Source organism: Ammospiza caudacuta, chromosome Z (genome assembly GCF_027887145.1).
Source record: "Ammospiza caudacuta isolate bAmmCau1 chromosome Z, bAmmCau1.pri, whole genome shotgun sequence".
Lineage (NCBI taxonomy): Eukaryota > Metazoa > Chordata > Aves > Passeriformes > Passerellidae > Ammospiza > Ammospiza caudacuta.
In genome coordinates, this window is record NC_080632.1 from 83,745,896 (window position 1) to 83,765,744 (window position 19,849).

At 36.7% G+C, this 19,849-nt stretch overlaps 1 protein-coding gene across 1 annotated transcript in view; it reads right to left on the bottom strand.

The window, feature by feature from the left end:
- The window catches only part of RIT2 (Ras like without CAAX 2), a 178,843-nt gene that overhangs the window by 119,676 nt on the left and 39,318 nt on the right, over positions 1-19,849 (bottom strand). Inside the window, exon 2 of the mRNA XM_058824037.1 lies at positions 7,566-7,622. Within this exon, the coding sequence (XP_058680020.1) occupies positions 7,566-7,622 (57 nt within the window). The remainder of the gene's footprint in view (positions 1-7,565; positions 7,623-19,849) is intronic.

Below are 19,849 nucleotides of genomic sequence, written 5' to 3' on the forward strand. Positions count from 1 at the left end.
TTATTTCATGTCACAAAAGTACAGAATGTTTCAGAGTCTCCAGCGTCTGCTCCTAGCAGGTGACAGCTCATGCATCAATCCTTGCTCATGCTTTAGGGTAAAGAATAGCTCCAGGTACTAATATCTACACGGAGATACTAATAGCTCCGGGTATTAATATCTACATGGAGATACTAATATCTTTGTATATTAATATGTTATAATATTAATAACTCCAGATAGGTGGTTCTACACTATTGATCTCTACACTATTTCCTCCTCTTCACAGCGTGGTGAAGCAGGGGCCCACAGCTGTGGCTGCTGTCTGGCACGGCTGTGCCTGAAGTGAATCTGCCAGCAGAGCTGCAGCGTTCAGTTTTCTAAGGGCATGTGAGACAGACACACACCACTGCACTGCCAAGGCTGAAGTGCAGGCCAAAATTCTCTTCAAGGTGTTCTGACCAATATTCCAAACTTTGAGGAGTTGTTTGGTGACTTCAGAGGGGAGATGATGACTGGAGAATCAGATCCCTGGGGTTCCTACTCTCTAAAAAGACACTGACTGCATTTGCTGCTCTGATATTGCTTGTATCAGAGATGTTACCAAAAGAAAATTATCAGATTAATCAACGTTTCCCTGGTGTTTGAAAATGTTAATCGGAAAAGAGCTGTCACCTGATGTAAACAGCCCTAAAAATAATTCCATGTGTAGTTTGTGTAAGAAAACCTGAATGCTGGACATTAAAATTATGACCAGGATTTCAGGGGTGATTCCCCTTGAGTACAGGCAGAAAAATGCAACTTCTTGTTTGATACTTTTTGTATCAAGTCTGAAAACAATTTAGGACTGGACAGCTGTCTCGTGAAATCAAAATACAAAGAAGGAAAGTTTAGCATTAGAGCAGGAGATCATATAGCAGTATATGATACATACATATATACAGTATATATACTGTATATATGCAGTACATATACAGTAAAACAGCATGTTTAGAATTGGACCAGACTAGTCCTTTAACAAGAAAAATACTGAAGTTCTTAACAGAAGGAATCAAATTTTATCATGATCTGAGACTTCGTCTAAGACGAACATATCTCATACTGAAATGTTGAGAGATTATCCCACTATCACTAATGTGCACTTTAAAGAAAAAATACTGCATTTTAAAAAGAAATATCTCAAAGAGAAATAGGATTATTTTTGGCTTTCAAATCAAATTGTTCCCATCAGAGAGAGAAAAATCTGCTGTGATTTTCCAGTCTCCCCTCTCTGTGCTTTCAAATAATTTGTATTTCCTTTCATAGTGGGACGGAATAGTAACACTAAGCAGAAGGCGTGTTATTGCCTCCTTGAAATCTAAACTAACTGAGCATTTTGGGCACTTTTTCCATTCTTAATTTCTTGATGCTACTCCCTGTTTTTCTATGCATGGCTTATTTTTCTCTTACTGTGGAAGAACGTACACTGCCAGACACATGACAATGTTCTCCTTTCTTTTGCCACCTTAGCAAGGATGGTGCACAGCACATCTCGCTCTTCATTTTCCTCTATCCAGACACTCTGAGAGGTATCACAATGATTTGTGAAGGTCCTTGTTCTGTTAGAGCCATCAGAGAATGCACCACAATTCATCTTCAGGCATCTAGATTTAGAAACCTACAGAGTATTTGTCTATATGCAAGGTAGGTAGCTAAAATATCCTTACCCTGAAGTGTGGATGCTATCTAGTTGTCCATACTGGAGTCTGGATGCTTGTTATCCTCTTGGGAATGTTTCTGGTTTTCATTCACTGGACTAGAAGGGCTCTGGTGATCCATAGATCCCATGTCACACTCACAGGGGGACAGACATCAGCCACACAGGACCTCTGGAAGATCTACAGCCTTCTGGGTGGGGATCCTGAACCAAAGCAGGACTGCAGGGCACAGAATCCTTCACTGAACCCTTTAGGTTGGAAAAGAGCCCTGAGATCACTGAGTCCTGCTGTTAACCCAGCACTGTCAAACCCACCACTAACCTATGTCCCCAGATGCCACACCTACAGGGACCATCACTGCCCTGGCAGCCTGTGCCACTGCTTAATACCCTTTCAGGGGGAAAAAAAATATATTTATCCAATGTAAACCTTCTCTGGAGCAAGTTGAGGCCTTTTGCTTTTGTTCTGTCCCTGTTCCCTTGGAACAGAGCTCAACCCTCCCCCCGGCTGTCCCCTCCTGTCAGGAGCTGTGCAGAGCCACAAGGGCCCCCCTGAGCCTCCTTTGCTCCAGGCTCAGCCCCACATCTCCCTTGGTCACTTCTCATCAGACCTGTGCTCCAGACCCTTTCTCAGCTCTGTTCCCTTCTCTGGACATGCTCTCGAGGATCTCAAATGGCTCCCAAAAACTGTGATAAGGGAAGAGAGCAAAGAACTGAATGTCCACTCCTAAACCTCCCTGAATCTCACCAAGATACAAGATTCATGCGCAGAATTTATAATTTGGATGTCTAAAGGTGAGCATTATTCAGAGTATCCATAATCTCTGTTCTTTTTGATATACCTAAGTCTAAATGGCTTGCATCAAAAGTGATTATCAATCTCTTAATAACGCAGATAACACCAACAGACAGCAAAATGAAAAATAAAAGCACAAATTTAAGAATATGGTTCAAAGGCATGCACCAGTATTCTTGTACATTCTTCATTTCTTGTTTTGAACAATGATGAATATGGAAAATAGAGGCAATATTGCTACATCTACATAATCAGTGTGAATACCCTTGGAAGACAGTCCTTGGAGACAAATTGATCATTTTATATGAATTTTTTATGCCACCTCAGATAAGGCCAATAAATATGTGGAGAATGATGAATGAAAGAAAAAAAAAAGGAAAAAAAAAGAAAACAAATAATTTTGGGGGTCAAATCTAGTTGTGATGTGCTCAGTCCAATCTAAATATTTATTTTCTATATAAAGAAAGGGAATGAGAATTAATTTAGGGATTGTCTACACATGCATTCACATTTTATATAAGAGCAGAAATGTTCTGGAAACTATTTGTACCCTAAATATAAATGTGAATAGAACTTTTAGAATAGATCTAGCAGATGTGTCCCACCTTTGTCCTCTTTTATTTTTAACGAGTTTGTATTTCCCTTGCTTTATACATTTTCATTATTGCACCTTCAAAACCAACACAATCTTTATATCACAGACATTTTTTGGTGCTCATTATATAAACCTAGAATATTTCCAGCCCCATTTTCTATTTTTTTTTGTCTGAAATTCACCCCCGCGCTTCCAACATCTTATTAAAGATGAATAAATGCATTTTATTTGATGCATTGGTGAACGCAGCACTTCGTTAGGGAACCTCATGGAAATTCATGTGCTTAATGCTAGAGTGCTTTCCATCCCACACCCATTTCAATTAAAGTTTGACATTGACACAGCCTTAATGCCCTCAACTGCTCATTTGACACAATCTCATGCAGTGATATCTCACCAAAACAGGAAGCTGCTCTCGCATCTCGTTTGCATTATGTATTCATTTTAAGATTAGTCACATGGTTAATGAGCATCTTGGAGCCTGTCCAGTTTGCTGCTCTGCGTTGTGTTTCCTTTCCTGACAGTCCACTTGCATTAACTCTCTGTGATGTTGCCAAAGACGGTGCAGACTGTAAATTGTTCTTAGCCATTTGTTCCAGAAAATTATCACATCCACTGCTACTTGGAATTTATGCCCATTGTTGACTACAATTAAATATTAAATGTGCTCTAAAATAATTTAATTTTCACAAAGTGCTAAGCTCTGATTTTTTTCTTATATACAGTCTAATACAAATTTTACCCTTCCTCTCCCCCTTTACTTACAAAAGTAATATGTTTCTGTCTCAAAATTTTGAGCTGCAATGCTTGTAGCAAATCTAAAATATGGCCACTATACACATTTGATCTTGAAGTGGCATTAAACTCAAAGTGACAGCATTAAAATTAGCAATTCAGGTAGCATTAAACTTTTTAATCAATGTTTACTCTATATTTTAAATGAATACTGACACATCTAGTTCTGTATTTATGTGTATGCACACAACATCCGTTAAATTCTTCAAAAGTCTACATAAATCATAAATATAGAGAGAAAAGACATGTAAATAATTCTAAACCTATTTGCATAGCCCTTTCAAGATCAAAATTAACACATTTGAAGTATATGTATGTATAACAAACTATTTCACAGGAATCCACGGAAATTAAAACCAGCTGAAATTATTATTCTACTTCCATGTCAATGCCTAAAATGGGCACTGAAAAGTTTTAAATTATAAAGTGATTGTCAATATTTTGGTAGCCCCAGGGTGATCAACAACTTGCCCTTAAAACTGAAAGTGATAGATTTCTGGGATTTCAGGGACAATGGTGCTGTTTAGAATGGCGCCTCTATTTCACTACCATCTATTTGTTATAGGACAATTAATTCAAAAAAGTCCCATCAGGAGCAAGGAGGGACAATTTGGTTAGCACTACATCTTTAAATTTTGGCTAAATTTGCACAGTTAAGCATCATGGTCACTGCCATCACAATGTCATATAATAGAAAATAAAGAGAACGTAATAGGTAGTGCAAGAGCATCAGAAAAAATTAGGTGGGTATTTATTAGAGTCTTTTGTACATGTCAAGCAAATGAGACAATCCACCTTATCTTAATGCTCAGCTGAAGAGCGGTAGTCTCAATAGTTTGATTAACACTGGAAATCTGTGGATTATCATTTAAACACACTGTAGAATTTTTTTTCTGGACAGGATCACCCCTTCAGTGACCTCGATAGGAACCTCTCTTCCTTAAAAATGCCCAGAAAAATAAAATTGCAGGTACACAGAACTATTTATCTCCAAAGAAATATCCCCCAAAAAAGTGAGGCCAGGTGCTTATAAAAGTTCAGGACAGCACATAAGTTCCATAAACAAGATAAAAATTGCTGAAGAATGGAAGGGGCCTGGAATGTATGGTACAAGGCAAAGGCTATAAATTGATATCCAGAGAGAGAAGAAAAATTGTATGTAATTTTTTGCTTTGTCACTCAGCCAGCTTGAATATAGATTTCATATGTGGCCCATTTTGTAACTTCTGCATCATCTGCTGGGTTACAATGAGAAACAAAACTCTGGCTGGAGATATCACTGCCCTGATCTTTGATGGTAACTTCCCCATGAAACAAAGCATCTCTGTCTATCTCCTCATGATTTTAGAGGAATAACCTTTTCCCCTGAAATCAGGATAGTCTTGGTCCTGGAAATGCTCATTTTGGATTCCCTTACTTTCTTTAGGCTGATGGGCTAAATAGTAAAAATATGCTACTACTGGATGTGTAACCAAACATGAGATTAATTCTGTGAGTTGAGACCAGTAGCTTAAAAGTAGTAAAAAACAATCTCAAGAGTATAAACTTTTTCAGTGGGCTGTCGTTTGAAAATTATGTGTTTGTTATTATAGATGTGGCAGCAAGTGATTCCTTCTACTTGTTTTTTTTTGTTTTATGTACAATTTTAAGGGGTCATACACAAATTTACCTAAGGAAAAACATAAATATTTAGACAAGATCATTCTCTTCTGTTTAGTATAGCCCAGATAGTAATAAGAATTTTTCAGGATGTCCTCATCATGCTCTGAGAAAGAGAAGTGCTCAAGAGAAAAACTTGTACTTCCATTCTGTGTCTAGCCAGCTGGGTGAGATGGAATTCAATAATTCCCTGTTCACTTTTAGCCTCTCTCCTCCTCTTTAGTGTTGGTTTTACTGAGTAGAAACACTTTCTCACCCAAGGAGACCTTCATCGTGATCAAGTCCTCAAGGCATTCCTGCAGTATGTACTTTGAATGAACCATAAGCTTTCCTTCTCTTCATGATTATCTATTATTCATATTGTGGTGGTGTCTAGAGACCAATAAGTTAAGATTATGATGAGATACAATATTGGAATAAATACTGATGGCAGGTGAATAGCTAACAATAAAGATGGATGTAGGTACCTAAGTTAGTGATGTCGATAACTAATAATGTTCCTCTTTTCCAATTAGATTTATTGATTTCATTTTTTTTTCTGAGAAGAACAAAAGAATTTGTAGCACTTCCAAGGTAGTTTTGCCTTCTTTAGAGATGACACATCCTACTGGTGTTTTGCAATTCTTTTACCAGCTATAAAATTACTAATGACATGAAGAATTTACATATTTTTTCATTATTTAAGTTACAACCATTTACCAAGACCTAAAATCCAGAAAATGTGGAATGTTATAGAAATAACAAATAAAAATTAAAACTGTCATTGTCTGCTCTGTAGAGCGATACAATAATTTTATAGAAGTTAAAGATGAGTTTGAAATACTTGAAAATTTCAAAGAAAACAATTTTTTTTTTGTCTGAGAGGAATTGCTTTCTCTTTTTTTCCCCCAAAGTCTTTGGAAATACAGATGATTTTAGTGCAATTTCCACTTATTGGACCCAGTTCTGTCATAATTCTCTTGTTATAATTAAATATTGCACATGGATAGTGTGTATAAATGTAAGCATAAGTAAATCTAAGAAATAAAGGCACTCTTAAATGAATAAACATGCAGTTCTGACAGTCACTCAGCATTTAAAGATTATTTCAGATAAAAACATGTATTGTCATAAAGTGTAAAATCGATACGTGTAAATTTCTATATTCACAAGTTTATAAAGTAGGTAAACCCAACAAAGTTAGCAGAGTGTAGAGTCCCAGAGCACAACTCTATTTGATTGAGTAGTCATTTGATGTTTTTAGAGGAGGTCAGCTAAGATTTTAACACATGAAATAGCACTAAAATAACAAAACTTAAAAAAGCAGACAAACATATTAGATTCCAGATTAGATTTTTCATATTCTTTAGCAGTTTTGTTCCATATTCTGTAGTTATAAATGCACAACGTTAAGAGTTACAATGCATGAATGGCAGAAACCTGGTTTTGAAAGAGATTTTGCATAAAGAGCATCAGGAAGAAATATCTATGGTAAGGCCATGACACAATTCAATCGTCATCACAAAATTAAGGTGTAATCTAAAGTTTGCAAATCTTGCTTCTGTCTAAGGGTCTTTTAGAAGCAGCTTCTCATTGTCTCACTGTAGCATTCACATTTTCTGAAAAAATCTCTTTGCCCAGGATTTTTCTCCTGGGAAGCTGAGAGGCTTCAGAGAAAAGGAAAACAATGTTTACCTCATTTGCTTCTCTTGTGCTGTGCTCACATGTGGAATGTGTTTGGAGATTGTTTACTTACAAGTGATTGTTTTATTGGATTCTGGTGTGGATTATTTTGACTCTTTGGCCAATCAGGGCCAAGCTGTGTTGTGACTCTGGAAAGAACCATGAGTTTTTAGCATTCAGTAAGTGTTTTCTGTATTCTTCAGTATAATATAGTATTCTTTAATATAATATAGTATTATAAAGTAATAAATTAATCTTCTGAGAGCAGCGAGTCAAATTCATCATTCCTGCCTTTGTCGAGACATTCCCAGCAAATACAATATCTCAGTCTCACACAGGCAGAGAAACTGAAAGGGATGAAGGGGGGAAAAGCCTGTACTCACCTATAGTTGGGTCATGGTAGTCAGGGAATCGATGACTAATGAACTGCATTGTCATTGCTGCAGAGGAAGGAGAGGGAAGAAAAAATAATTATATTACCACAATTAAATAGAAACAGCCAGAAGAACACATGGATAAGTCACTCATGCAAGTATCAGTTCAGATTGTGAGCACAATTTTGTTCTATGTCTACTTCTGCAACAATGCATTGGCTCTACATTGATAACTCAGAGCTGATAAATGAAGAAAAATATGTATTAAACCTCTTTAATTGTCTTAATTTCCAGTCTTCTTTGTACCACTCCTGTGTACCAAGTTTTTAACACTTGGAAAATACTGTTAATCTGATTTTGCATTCAGATTAAAATTGCCATGACAAAAACATAAAACAAGACTTAGAAGACTGATTCATTAAGGTTTTCACAGTGCTACAAAGTGCCAGTTACTGGAGTGCCTAATTTGATTTCTGGTGTATTTAGCAATACCTAATTCATTAAAATTGATGCAACAGATGAAGTCTCCCTTAACTACCCAGAGAACCTTTCTTCTGAAGAGACTGGTTCATGACTGAATATTAATTGCTTTTAGGAAAGTTACATGACACTTCAGGAAAACTGCATTCTGCCATTTGGAATAGGTGGCAAACTATGAAAGTGGAAAGTGAAATAGGTGAAAAGTTTTGAATTGGAAGTGAAATTCCAATTTATGTAGAAACACATAAACTTTCATGTCCTGTCTAACATGACATGTGAAGTTCATTGACCTTGAAAAGCCATGAAAGTAAATTTGGGTATTCAGTGACTACAATAACATCATAGCCATTAGATGAACTTGGGAAGTTACATTTCCTTTGTTTTTTTTCCTCATAAGTCTGAATTTCAAGTAAGTTGAATCTCCCAAAACATGACAGTTGTAAATAAAAACTTTCAAAACTTAAATATGTGAATTCTAATAAAATAGAAGGGGGGAAAAGGGTAAAAGAAATTTTTTTAAATAATGCTTGATTTTTAAACCATTTTCTTTCTATTTTTTCTCGCATTAAAATTCATGTACAGCTACTATATAGGTAGTTGTTTAAAAAGGTACCCTACCGGAAACATAACTATCAGACACAAAACAAGAAATCCAACATGAGATTTTGCCTCGTGTCTTGAACATCTCAGCTGTTTTCAACAACATGCACAACAGAGGTTATGAGCAAGATGAGAGACATTTTAAAAATCTGCATATAAATATATCGACTTCTCAAACAGCATTGTTTTAGTTTCATGCTTGTCCTTCTCATATTTTCAAGAAACAGAGGCTAGGGAGAAAGTTTTATAAAATGATAAAGAGGAGAAGTATTAAACATTTATTAGCATGTTAATAAATTATTGCATCTTTAGTGTAGACAAATATAAATGCTTAGAAACAGCATTATAAATTCATAGATACCCAGAGAGGGTAACTGTGTAAAAAAAAAGCTCATTCAGTCCATATATATTATAGAGCAATAAATCTATCTACAGTCACACTCATGTCTTCTGTATTATATGTTTTCAGATGCATTACTTTTAAGCACTATACATGTTTGACACTTTTATTTCCAGGAGAGATGCTTGTTTTGTTGTTTGGTTTTTTTTTTTAAATCGTGACAGAGTTTAGCCACCTCTGTTCTGATTGCTGTTAGTGGTTTATGAAGAACAAATTCATGTCTGATGTGATCTGCCTACTTTGCTCTTAGGAGCTGAGGCAGCTAGCAGAGATGCTGCTCATATGGTTCATGCCTACAGATTTCCAGCTTCCTGAGGCCCTATACCACAAATTAATTCAATTTGCTTCACTACCTGCTACTTTTTCTTGCCAAGCTTTTTTTTTTTTTTTTTCTTTAAAAACCACCCCAAACTATTCTGCATCTGATCTCATTCTGTTTCCTTCTGGAGCTATGCCTGCGTCACAAAATCTGTAGTTATAATTGAAATAAAGATTCTCAGAGGACAGGCAGAACTCATGGTAAATGTTTTTCCTCTCGCCTGAGACAGTCACAAGTCACAAGTCAATACATCATTTATATCCTCATCAAATTCACAAGATTCAAGAGGACTGAAATAATAATGACTGAAAGAATCATGTTGTGTTAAATATCAAATTTTCTATTGTGGCATTCAAAAGTGGAAGTGTTCCAAAGGAATGTGAATGTGAGGACATGGTTTAGTTCAAGCCTTTGCAGTGCCGGGTTAATGGCTGGACTTGAGGATCCCAGAGATCTCCTCCAATCTGAATGGTTCTATGTTTCTATGATTGTATATAAAATTAATCTGGAGAGGTACAGAATTTGAGAAAGGTGTCAAGAGAAACACTCGAAGTAATGAAGTGAAAATGCCTTAAGTTAATCTCCTCAGGAAAATGATGAATAAAAGCTCCCTTCTTTATACATTTTGTCCCACAGTTTCTTCCCTGACAGGCTCCTCCTGTCACCAGGGGAAGAAACTTCTTTGGCATCTTCTTTGGCATCATCCTCTCACCTGAGGATTTAGCACTCTCTCACAGGAAGAGGGTACAGAAGGAATTGAGGTACACTTTTTTTTTAATCACTGAATTACAATGCAAGATAAGGAAATTGGTGTACAGGTAGTGGGAATTGCAACCCATCTTCCTCTGTGCGTTCCTAAAGAGAAGAATTTGCATTTTCTGCTCTATCCAACAGCAGAAAGTATTTTCAGAGCAGGCATAGCTGGTCACTTCATGCAATGGAAAGCCACAACTGATTTGTAGCTACAAAAAAATAAGTTCTTTATATCAGGAGAACAAAGGACAAAGTCTCCAAACATTTGATGCGTAACAACAGCTTTGTCCGGTTCTGCCAGGCATTCCACAGACCTGGCTGCTGGATGTGCAGAAATTAGCTCTGAATGATGGCTGAAGGTTGGTGGAGTGCCTCCCAAAGGAAAAGGACCTTCAATCACCACTGGCATAAAACCAAGAAGCTCAGCTGGAGCCTCGGGAATTAGACCTGCCCTATCTGGGCTTCACAGCAGGACACCTGCCTCAGCTGGAATACTTCAGCTTCTTCATTGCTACTAACATCAGCCCCAAACTCATTTTCCAGAGTGAATTAATTTTGAAAACTAACAGAAAAATGGTATTGGTATTTCATGCTGTGTGTTGAAAATATTCTCCTTGGTCCCATGGTTTTCCACATCCATTACCTTTTTTTTTTCTCCCCATATAAATTAACACTCATACCTAAAAAATTCAAACTGTCATCGAATATTTTGTGAATTTCTCCTTTGGAAATCCAAATTATGCTACACCAAATTTTTTCAGGTCTATTAATTAGGCACCCTTGATTCTGGTTTATGCCACAAACAAAGCACAAAATGTGTCTTTAAAGCAGGATTTGAAAATAGAACAAATGTCTAGGACTGATTCTTGAATAAATACATATACATGTAAAAACAATATTGGTTAAGAAATGGTTAAGAAACCAAATCAAACCAAGCAAAACCCTTTTAATCCATAGCCGATATTGTGAAACATTTTGAATTGCAAGTTGCCTGAAAATTTTTAATGAATATTTTATGACACTGTGGAGATAATTTCATTTAAATGGGACATGTACATCACACAGAAGCTATGATAAGTAAAAGGATCATTGTTTCAGATGAATAGCATCTTCTTTATATCCATCTGTGGCTAAGCAAACGCAGGTTGCCCCAGCTGAGCAAATGTAAGCCTGACATGCATGTGTAACTATGCAGCTTTAAAGTTTTCCTGTCTCTTTAAAACAAGAAAGGGGTTCAGAGCCTTCAGATCAAATCCTTTACATTTTTTTTCTTTTTTTTTTTTTTTGCAAACATGCTCATACCATGTTCATTAACTATTTAAAAGGTTGTAAATTACACCTGTGCTGACATAGAAATATATATGTTTTCTTTAAATAATACACTTAGTCCTGTCTTCTACTTTCAATATAATTTTAAATCCCTCCTAAAATTATTTTATTTTCCACTGAATAAAAAAAAAAATCCCATGCTTACAAAAAGACTGAGGTCACATATTTACTATGAAGCATCCTTTCAACCAGTACAGCAAAAATAAAATTCATCTAAGGAAAGAATTAATCTTAAAATATATATATATGTGTGAGTGGGCTCACAAGCCAATAGGAAAAATGTTTTGATACCCCTACAGCTGTGAAAGCAGATAGAATAGAATCCCACTCTTCTCCTAATTTTTTTCTAAATTTTATTTATACCAAAAACTTTGAAAGCAGTCCTAAACTTATTTTTCAAGGTTGGAGAGTATGTTGCAAGCTTACACAATATTTGTTATGCTAATAGTATCCCTGATGTGAATATTTCATTCTTCCTGTCTCTCTTTATTCACCCAAGAGCTTCCACATATTGACATTCTCCTGGGTGATGGAGTGATTCTATAATAAATCTGTTTCCAACAGAATCTTTACCTTCATCACAAATCCCACATTTTAAACACTCTAACAAAATTACCACAGTAGTTGCATCTCAGAGACCAGTGATTCCACAGGGTAGATACAGATAATTTTAATTTAGATCCACCCTTCCAGTGGATCCTTAACTCATGTTTTCTATAAACATTGAGGTTTCAATGAGACCAGTGTAGAAGATGGACATTAAAAAAAATATAATATGGTAAAGTGAGTGGATTTGAGAATTACTTAATGATGTTCATGATAAAAGAAGAGAGCACATACGTATCATTACAATAGAGAAGGTGTCAAAGAAACTACAGAGTCCAAAAACAGTGCAGCATGATAAGAGACATTGTCATGGAAAAAGAATAAATAAATATGTTTTATTTAAAAATTTAACATGCAACCTTGGCCGTGTTTATATGGAACATTAAAAACTTTCTAAAACATGGTCAGGGCAAGCTGGACATACCTTATTTTATTATTTAATAAAGAATTTGATTATTAGTAAATATATACAAATTATAGTTTATGAAAATTAGACTATTTCAATAACTAGGCAAGAACTTTATTGCTACTGCTTTATTTCTGAAATACTAAAGAGTTTGAACAGTTCTGGTCTGGTGGTTTCATATCCACAAGGCCTTAGGAATCATCTTCTAAAATGTATTGCCTTTTCAAAAGTTCATGCCTGAAGACTGCAACGTTTACTTCTATTTTGTTAGCTTGGAAAAGATACAAACATCCCTATAAGTAAATATGAATTTTTAAATTGGCATGTTAGATAAATCATCATTTGCAATTATTCCTCTCACCACTGAATTTTAGCCAACAGACACCATCCAAGTGAGGTTCAACAAGGGCTAGTGCTGGATCCTGCACCTGGGTTGGGGCAGCCCTGGGTGTGCAGACAGAGTGGGGAATGGATCCTGGAAAGCAGAGCCACAGAAAGGGACCTGGGGTTCCTGGTCAGTGGCAAGTGGAACCTGAGTCAGCAGTGCCCTGGCAGCCAGGAGGGACATCCCTGTCCTGGGGACATCAGGCCCAGCATCAGCAGCAGGGCAAGGGAGGGGATTGTCCCACCCTGCTCTGGGCCGGGGCTGCCTCACCCTGAGCACTGTGAGCAGTTCTGGGTGCCTTTCTCTACATGAGAAATAATCAAACTATTAGGAGGATCCAAGGGAGGCCATGAGGGTGGTGAAGAGCCCTGGGGGGAAGGAGGGGCTGAGGGCTCTGGGTCTGTGCAGCTGCAGAGGAGGAGGCTGAGGGGAGACCCCAGGGCAGCCCCAGCTCCCTGTGAGGGCACAGGAGGGGCAGGATCTGATCCCTGCTCTGTGACAGGGACAGGAGCCCAGGGAACGGCCTGAAGCTGTGCCAGGGGAGGTTTGGGTTGGGTATCAGGAAAGGTTCCTCACCCAGAGGGTGTTTGGGCACTGGAACAGCTCCCCAGGGAATGGGCACAGCACCAAACCTGGTGGAGCTCCAGGAATGTTTGGACAAAGCTCTCAGGGACAAGGTGGGATTGCTGGGCATGGTCTTGTGCAGGACCAGGAGTTGAACTCAGAGATCCTTACAGCTTCCCTTCCAACTCAGAACACATTTTCATTCCTTTATTCTGTGAATAGTAGGAGGTGAAGATATTAATTTTTTTTCAATAATCTAATAAGCTCTATGAATGACATTAACACTCACAGCAACTTTGAGTTGCTGGAGATACCAATAATTATGAAGTATACTAGGAAGAGAAAAAAAATTTCAACATTCTCTAAATGCAACCTGAGAAAGATTTCATCTGTGTTCAGTTTCTGAAAGTTTTATGACTCAAGATTAGAAAGACTGAGAAAAGCAAAAAGTATTAAACAAAAATTTTGCTATGAAACAAATGAGAAATATCTATGAACTAATTTAGACTATGGAACAGGAAATATTTTTAGACATCACATGAGGGATCTTCTGGAACAAGATTCAAACACGGAAAATGGAAAATAACCTTTCTGATTTTAAAGAATTTTTTAAGTGAAAGGATTGAATCAGTGAAAAACTGCATTCTTTTGGAGATTTTTTCACCCCTCTGTTTTCAGTTTCAGGTAGGGAAAATGCTATTTAATGTATAGCATTTTAATAAGGATGACATCTAGAATCAGATACACAACTAATATCATTTCTGGAAATGAAAGTTTGGTTTCCTAGAATATTACATGCTTTAGTTTTCAAAAACTTTACAAAACTTTTCGCTTTCCAGAAAGAAACTTTCATACAGAAAGCATTGTTTTGTAAAACACAAGGATAATTTGAACGGCCCTAGATTTATTATCTTCTTGGGGTGGGAGGCTTAGCAGAAGAACATGAAGGAGTTTAATATACAATTAATGAAGTCACAGCCAGCCCATCTGCAGCCTTTACAGTTTTGAACAAATTATGTTTCATTCCTGAGTTTGTTTTCTTGCAATTTCCTATAAACACTTTTTTCTATTGGCTGGGTGAAGGTTTCTCAAAGGACTATTTGATTGGAATACGTAAGATATCTCCTTTGGTTTTATTTTATCTACACATGCTGCATATATATTACAGTATGTTTATGAATAAAAAACTGATAGGTTTAGTTCCCTGAACAAAACAAAGGAGTGGTGGGGTCTGAGGAGCATTTATTGGGGTGAAAAAGATATGTGAGAAGAAGAGTGATGTCTAATACATTATATTTTTTATTGTACTTCATGAAATTTAAAGAGTAAAGGGCAGGTACCTAGAGATACAGAGCAAATTTTCTAGCAATCAGGGATTTTTGTAGGTTGATTATAGCTATTTGTATGATTGCCCCATGACATGGTAAATGGTAAAGTGTACAACTAGAGAAAAACTTTGATTTCTTTAAAACTGGTTGCAATAAACTCAAAGATTTCACCCCACAAAAATGCACTTTTATCTTCATGGTGCCAGAGGATGTGAGGATTTCTAAGCACAAGTTTTATTGTCTTTTATTCTGTTCTTCCCCAAACTCCACTACAGACTAGATGCACTGAGAGAACAGTCTCAAGACACCTTTGTTGTGGCCCAATACACCCATTTTTATATTGTAAAACCCTTTGAGGAACTGGCCAAAAGCTTTACCACTTGTTTCAGGAGCGAATGCTGCAAGATCTGTGAGCTGAAATTATTAATCTTTTAGGTGTTACAATGCATTATTTATTGAGCATTAGCTCTGAAATGAAGGTAAGCAGAATTTTATTTCTGTGTTAAGCACATTCTGGTGTACTAGAAAAATATAGAAGATTTTTGTAACAAAATCTCCTGCCTAGGCTGGGATGCTGCTATAGCACTGGATTTTTATACCTTTTTTTTTTTTTTTTTTTTTGCTAAATTGGTGGGTGTTTTTTTCACCTATATAAGCAGAAGTCCACTGAAAAGAATATCAGGCAGCAGAAAGGAATGATCCTAAAATCAAAAGTCTTTTAAATTTAGTTTGTATTATTAGAATGAAAATATTATTAAACATACAAAACTCCATGCAAATTTTAAACAGAAAATCAAGTTACTGGGGCAGCTGGAGCAGAAACAAAGAACTCTTCCTAATTCACTGTAACTTGCCACTGTAAAGTAAGAGCAGACTGTAATCAAAATATGTTGAGGTGGAGCTGGTGGTAACAGAGAAAGGCAGATGCTTTCTTTGGAAAATAGTCAGTCTTTAATTGCTCCTCTTGCATTAGAATGAAATAAAGGACTCAATGCAGAAAACTATATGTTGAGACAATGAGTAAAAATAAATAATTAGGAACAAGGTGAGTGAAAAAAAAAAGATAGAAAAACATCTTTTGGTTTTGATGATCTTGAATGAATAGATAAAAATCACTACCCAGAGAGCAGTTCTCACCCTGGTCTTTTCTATAATCATTAGATGTAGAGATATGAATTCTCATTATTTTCCTTTAAGGTAGAAAAATGATAAATGCTGGGCAGTGGTTACAGTTTTCCAGCGTGGACTGAAGGATGAACAGAGAAAATGTGCAAAATTTTCATCCTAAACAGGAGAAACTTGTAGGAGAACACCATTCAGGAAAAGTGTCCTCATGTCAGAAAAGTTTCATGTCTTCTGAATCAGCAGTCTAGTGAAAAATGGCTGTACTGAAGACTTCTAACTCCCAATTAATATCTACATCCAGACTCGGTTCCAGGTCAGAAGGCAGAACACACTGCGTTGTAAAATTTGTGTTCAAAATTTCATTTAGTGGTTAAGGAAACAAGGAAGTAGATGAAAGTTGCATTTATTGCCCGCATCAGAGACATCATCATAATGTGGTACAAATTAACGATAATGATAAGGTAGATTGCTACCACTTACAAACCATTTCCCCCACAGTGTATCCCTGATCCCTTCCCAGAAATTCTCCCATAAAAATACTGAACATTCCCTACCCTGCTTAGCTTATGTGACTTGACAAGATGCCTTAATAAACAGAAATTACTGCTGGTAAATGCTACCATTAGCGCGTTTTCCCACCGTGTTTCTTCCATCAAGTTAAAATCAGAGAGAAAACTTAATGTGTCTTCTACTGTTCTTCAGTTAGCAAATCCATTGGCAACTTAAACCTTCCATTAGTGAGCAATCCAAAACATAATGACATAAATAGGTTTTAAAGCAGGCTCCAGGATAATGTGATTTTTAAAGCGGAATACATTAAATAAAGCTAGAAAGACTCAATTTTCACATATTATTTCGGAAAAGAATAGAACTGATCTTGAACCGTTGCAGATAGACACATTTCAATTAAAGTCTATGGATAATACAAATTTTTACAAAGGGAATACAGCAAACAAGAGAAATATAGGGTCACTCTTCATACAAGGGGACTCTGGCTTGCTGCTACCAGCCTCAAGTATCTTAACTTCACTGAGAAAAACACTTTCAAAAAGGGATAAAGCCATTTAATTCAATGGAAAAAAAAAAAATAAAAAAACCCTCTCAGCAACCCCATTTATTTCTCTCCCATTCTTTTTTTAACTGTGGACACGTTTCCCTGTAACGACAACTTGAGATGCCCAGGCTTGCTTTGCTCCTGTTTCAGGTAGTGCCAAATTGAGGTTGTTTGCAGCTTTGCTAACATAAACCAGTGGTTAGCTCCTGTGCTTCCTTCCACGCGAAATTACACCCCATGCATCAGGCAGTGAGGAATTGGCAGTGACAGCAGCTGCATTTTCCTGTGAGTGGGAGAGAGTAGCTGCTGTTCTCTAAGGTGGTAACAACTTTTCTGAGCATCAAACCTACGGTTTGGAAAATTGATGGCATGTCAAAGAGGAAGACACAGCTCTTCCATTTAAATCCTCTCAGAAATCTTATCCAGGGTTAAAGTGGAGATGAGGTTTTTATTCATTATTTTCTTTCCAATGCTGGGTTTTCTCAATGTATCAGTTATGGGGAATTGAGGATAAGATCCAGATTCACAGATACAGCTGGGAGCTAATTCTCTTTTACTAAACAGGCTTTAAGTGTTTGTCGGCCCATGGTGATCTGAACTATAACTTTTGTGCCTCTCTCAAACACTCAGGTGTTCTTTTGAAAGTTTATAGAAGCAGGGAATCCTTTAGGTTGGAAAGGACTTCCAAGCCCAACCATTTGCCCAGCACTGCCCAGGCCACCACCAGCCTTTGTCCCCAAGTGCCACATCCTCATGGCTTTTATATCCTCCAGGGATGAGGACTCCAACACTGCCTTGGGCAGCCTGTTTGTAAAGCCTGAAAATGCTTTACAAGCCTTTCAGTAAAGAAATTTTTTCCTAATATTCAATCTAAGCCTTTGGCTCAACTCCAGTCCATTTCTTCTTGTTAACTGGGAGAAGATATTGACCTCCACCAGGTTCCAACCTTCTCTCAAGGCAGTTGTAGGGAGTGATGAGTGGTTTTGATGATTAAAATTATAATCTTGTTTCCTGCTGCTGATATAACTTCCATTGAAATTAAAATACCTTGAGAAAATTGGTTTATGATGAAATTTGAGACAGGAAACTGTACCAAATAAAGGAAAATTTACTGGTTTGGATTGATAATAACAACATTTTTAAAGTATGAAACTGATTTATTAACACTACTGTTATATATTTTACAATAAATTACATATATTTACCCTTCTACTATAAATTAACACGATTTATAGATAATTATTTATCACTTTCATAGTTATTTTTTCATTTCTGTTTATTAATGTAGCTTAATATGCTGGCTTTCCTTTTCAATAAAAATATAAGCAAAATCTAAAACATTGTATTTTTATCAGAAATTCTCTCATCCTTTCTTTCAATATCTGACACGTTTTTTCTTTAATAAGCATGGTAGTCAAATCATATGTAAAGGAAGTAGACTAACAAAGAAGGAAGCATTTCTGAAGATACATCTTAAGTCAGAAAACTGACTACAGAATAATATTAAAATCCCAACAAATATTTTAATTCCTCAAAAACATTTGATTCTTCCCAGAATGTTGTCCTCTATAATTTATTTCCTACACATATATTTAAATTTATATTTCTCTTAGTGGAGTTATTTATCTCAGTGGAGCTAAATCGGCATTTTATGAGTGGAGAAGTGCTCCTCACTGCTGAGGTGACTTTGCACTCAACATATTTTACTTGTCATATCTCAGATGTTTTCTCTCTTAGCTAATTAGGCAACACTTCACAACAAAGTCAAACCTGCTACATTAACTCTTGCACCAACACGAGTTCTTAATGTCTTTGCTACTTTGCTGAAAATGTTTCTGTAAGATCAGGGAAAGGCGAGGTTCCTCAGTTTATTCCCCCTGCATCCACACATAAACACATCCAAATCTAAAAGCTTGGTAATTACGAACTGTTACCCAAAAAATGAATCAAAATATTGAGAAAGCAAGGAAATGAGGATAATGAGACCTTCCTGATGGAGGAGAACTTCTCTGTTGTAACTTAGAATGTGGCTATGCAGGGAAAATAAAAATCACAAAAATAACAAAAATATTTAGAGAGTTCAGAGAAAAAAATTGGCTTCAAAGACCAAGCCCCTGCTCTGAGCACGGACATCTCCCATTAGGTCAGGTATCTCCAAGTCCCATCCAAGCTGGCCCTGGAATTTTAGACTTGCTGTAATAGACATCCTACCGTTCTAAGAGTAGCCTTAACATTTTAAGGACTTGGAAAGGAATATAATATCTTAACATCTAAATACTTCAGAGGCTGAAGTTAATCGGGAAGAAGAGAGTTTCTAGACGCAGAAAACAGCAGGTAATTTGGAGACAAACCAATGGGAAATAATGAGCTATCTCAGAGGACAATACCGACCCTTGCGCTTTCTGTTACTTTCACTTTATGTAGTAATCACTGAAAAACTCCTGAGGAAGTTTTATGTGATTGTGTGAAACTAGGAGAGGTGTTTTGAGCTTTTGACACTGCTACTAGCTTTCTGTGCTTTGGTTATCACCAGCATCTTTTCTGCTTCAGTTTCCAAACCTTCAAGACAACCAAGGCAACACCAACATGGACAGAAAGATCTGAGATTTATGGGATTGCCACATAAGATTTGGCTGTGAATTCATTCCTTAACTGTTCATCTAAAACCAAGTTAGTAAAACCAAGAAATTTTTAACAACAAACTTAACCAATAGTTTCAGCATGAAATTATGTGGAGGAAAGGAGGCAGGAGGCATGAGGTGAAGCATTTTTCACTAGACATTCAAGTCAGTGACAGAGATCAAAAGACTACAAAGAACAACTACAAAAAAGTGAAACGAGGCCTCTCATCCTCTTCCTGCTCTCTCAGTACAAACTTGGCTGGAAGTTGACATCTGCCAAAAGCACATTCATATGGCTTGATACATGTACACGCTACATTTTA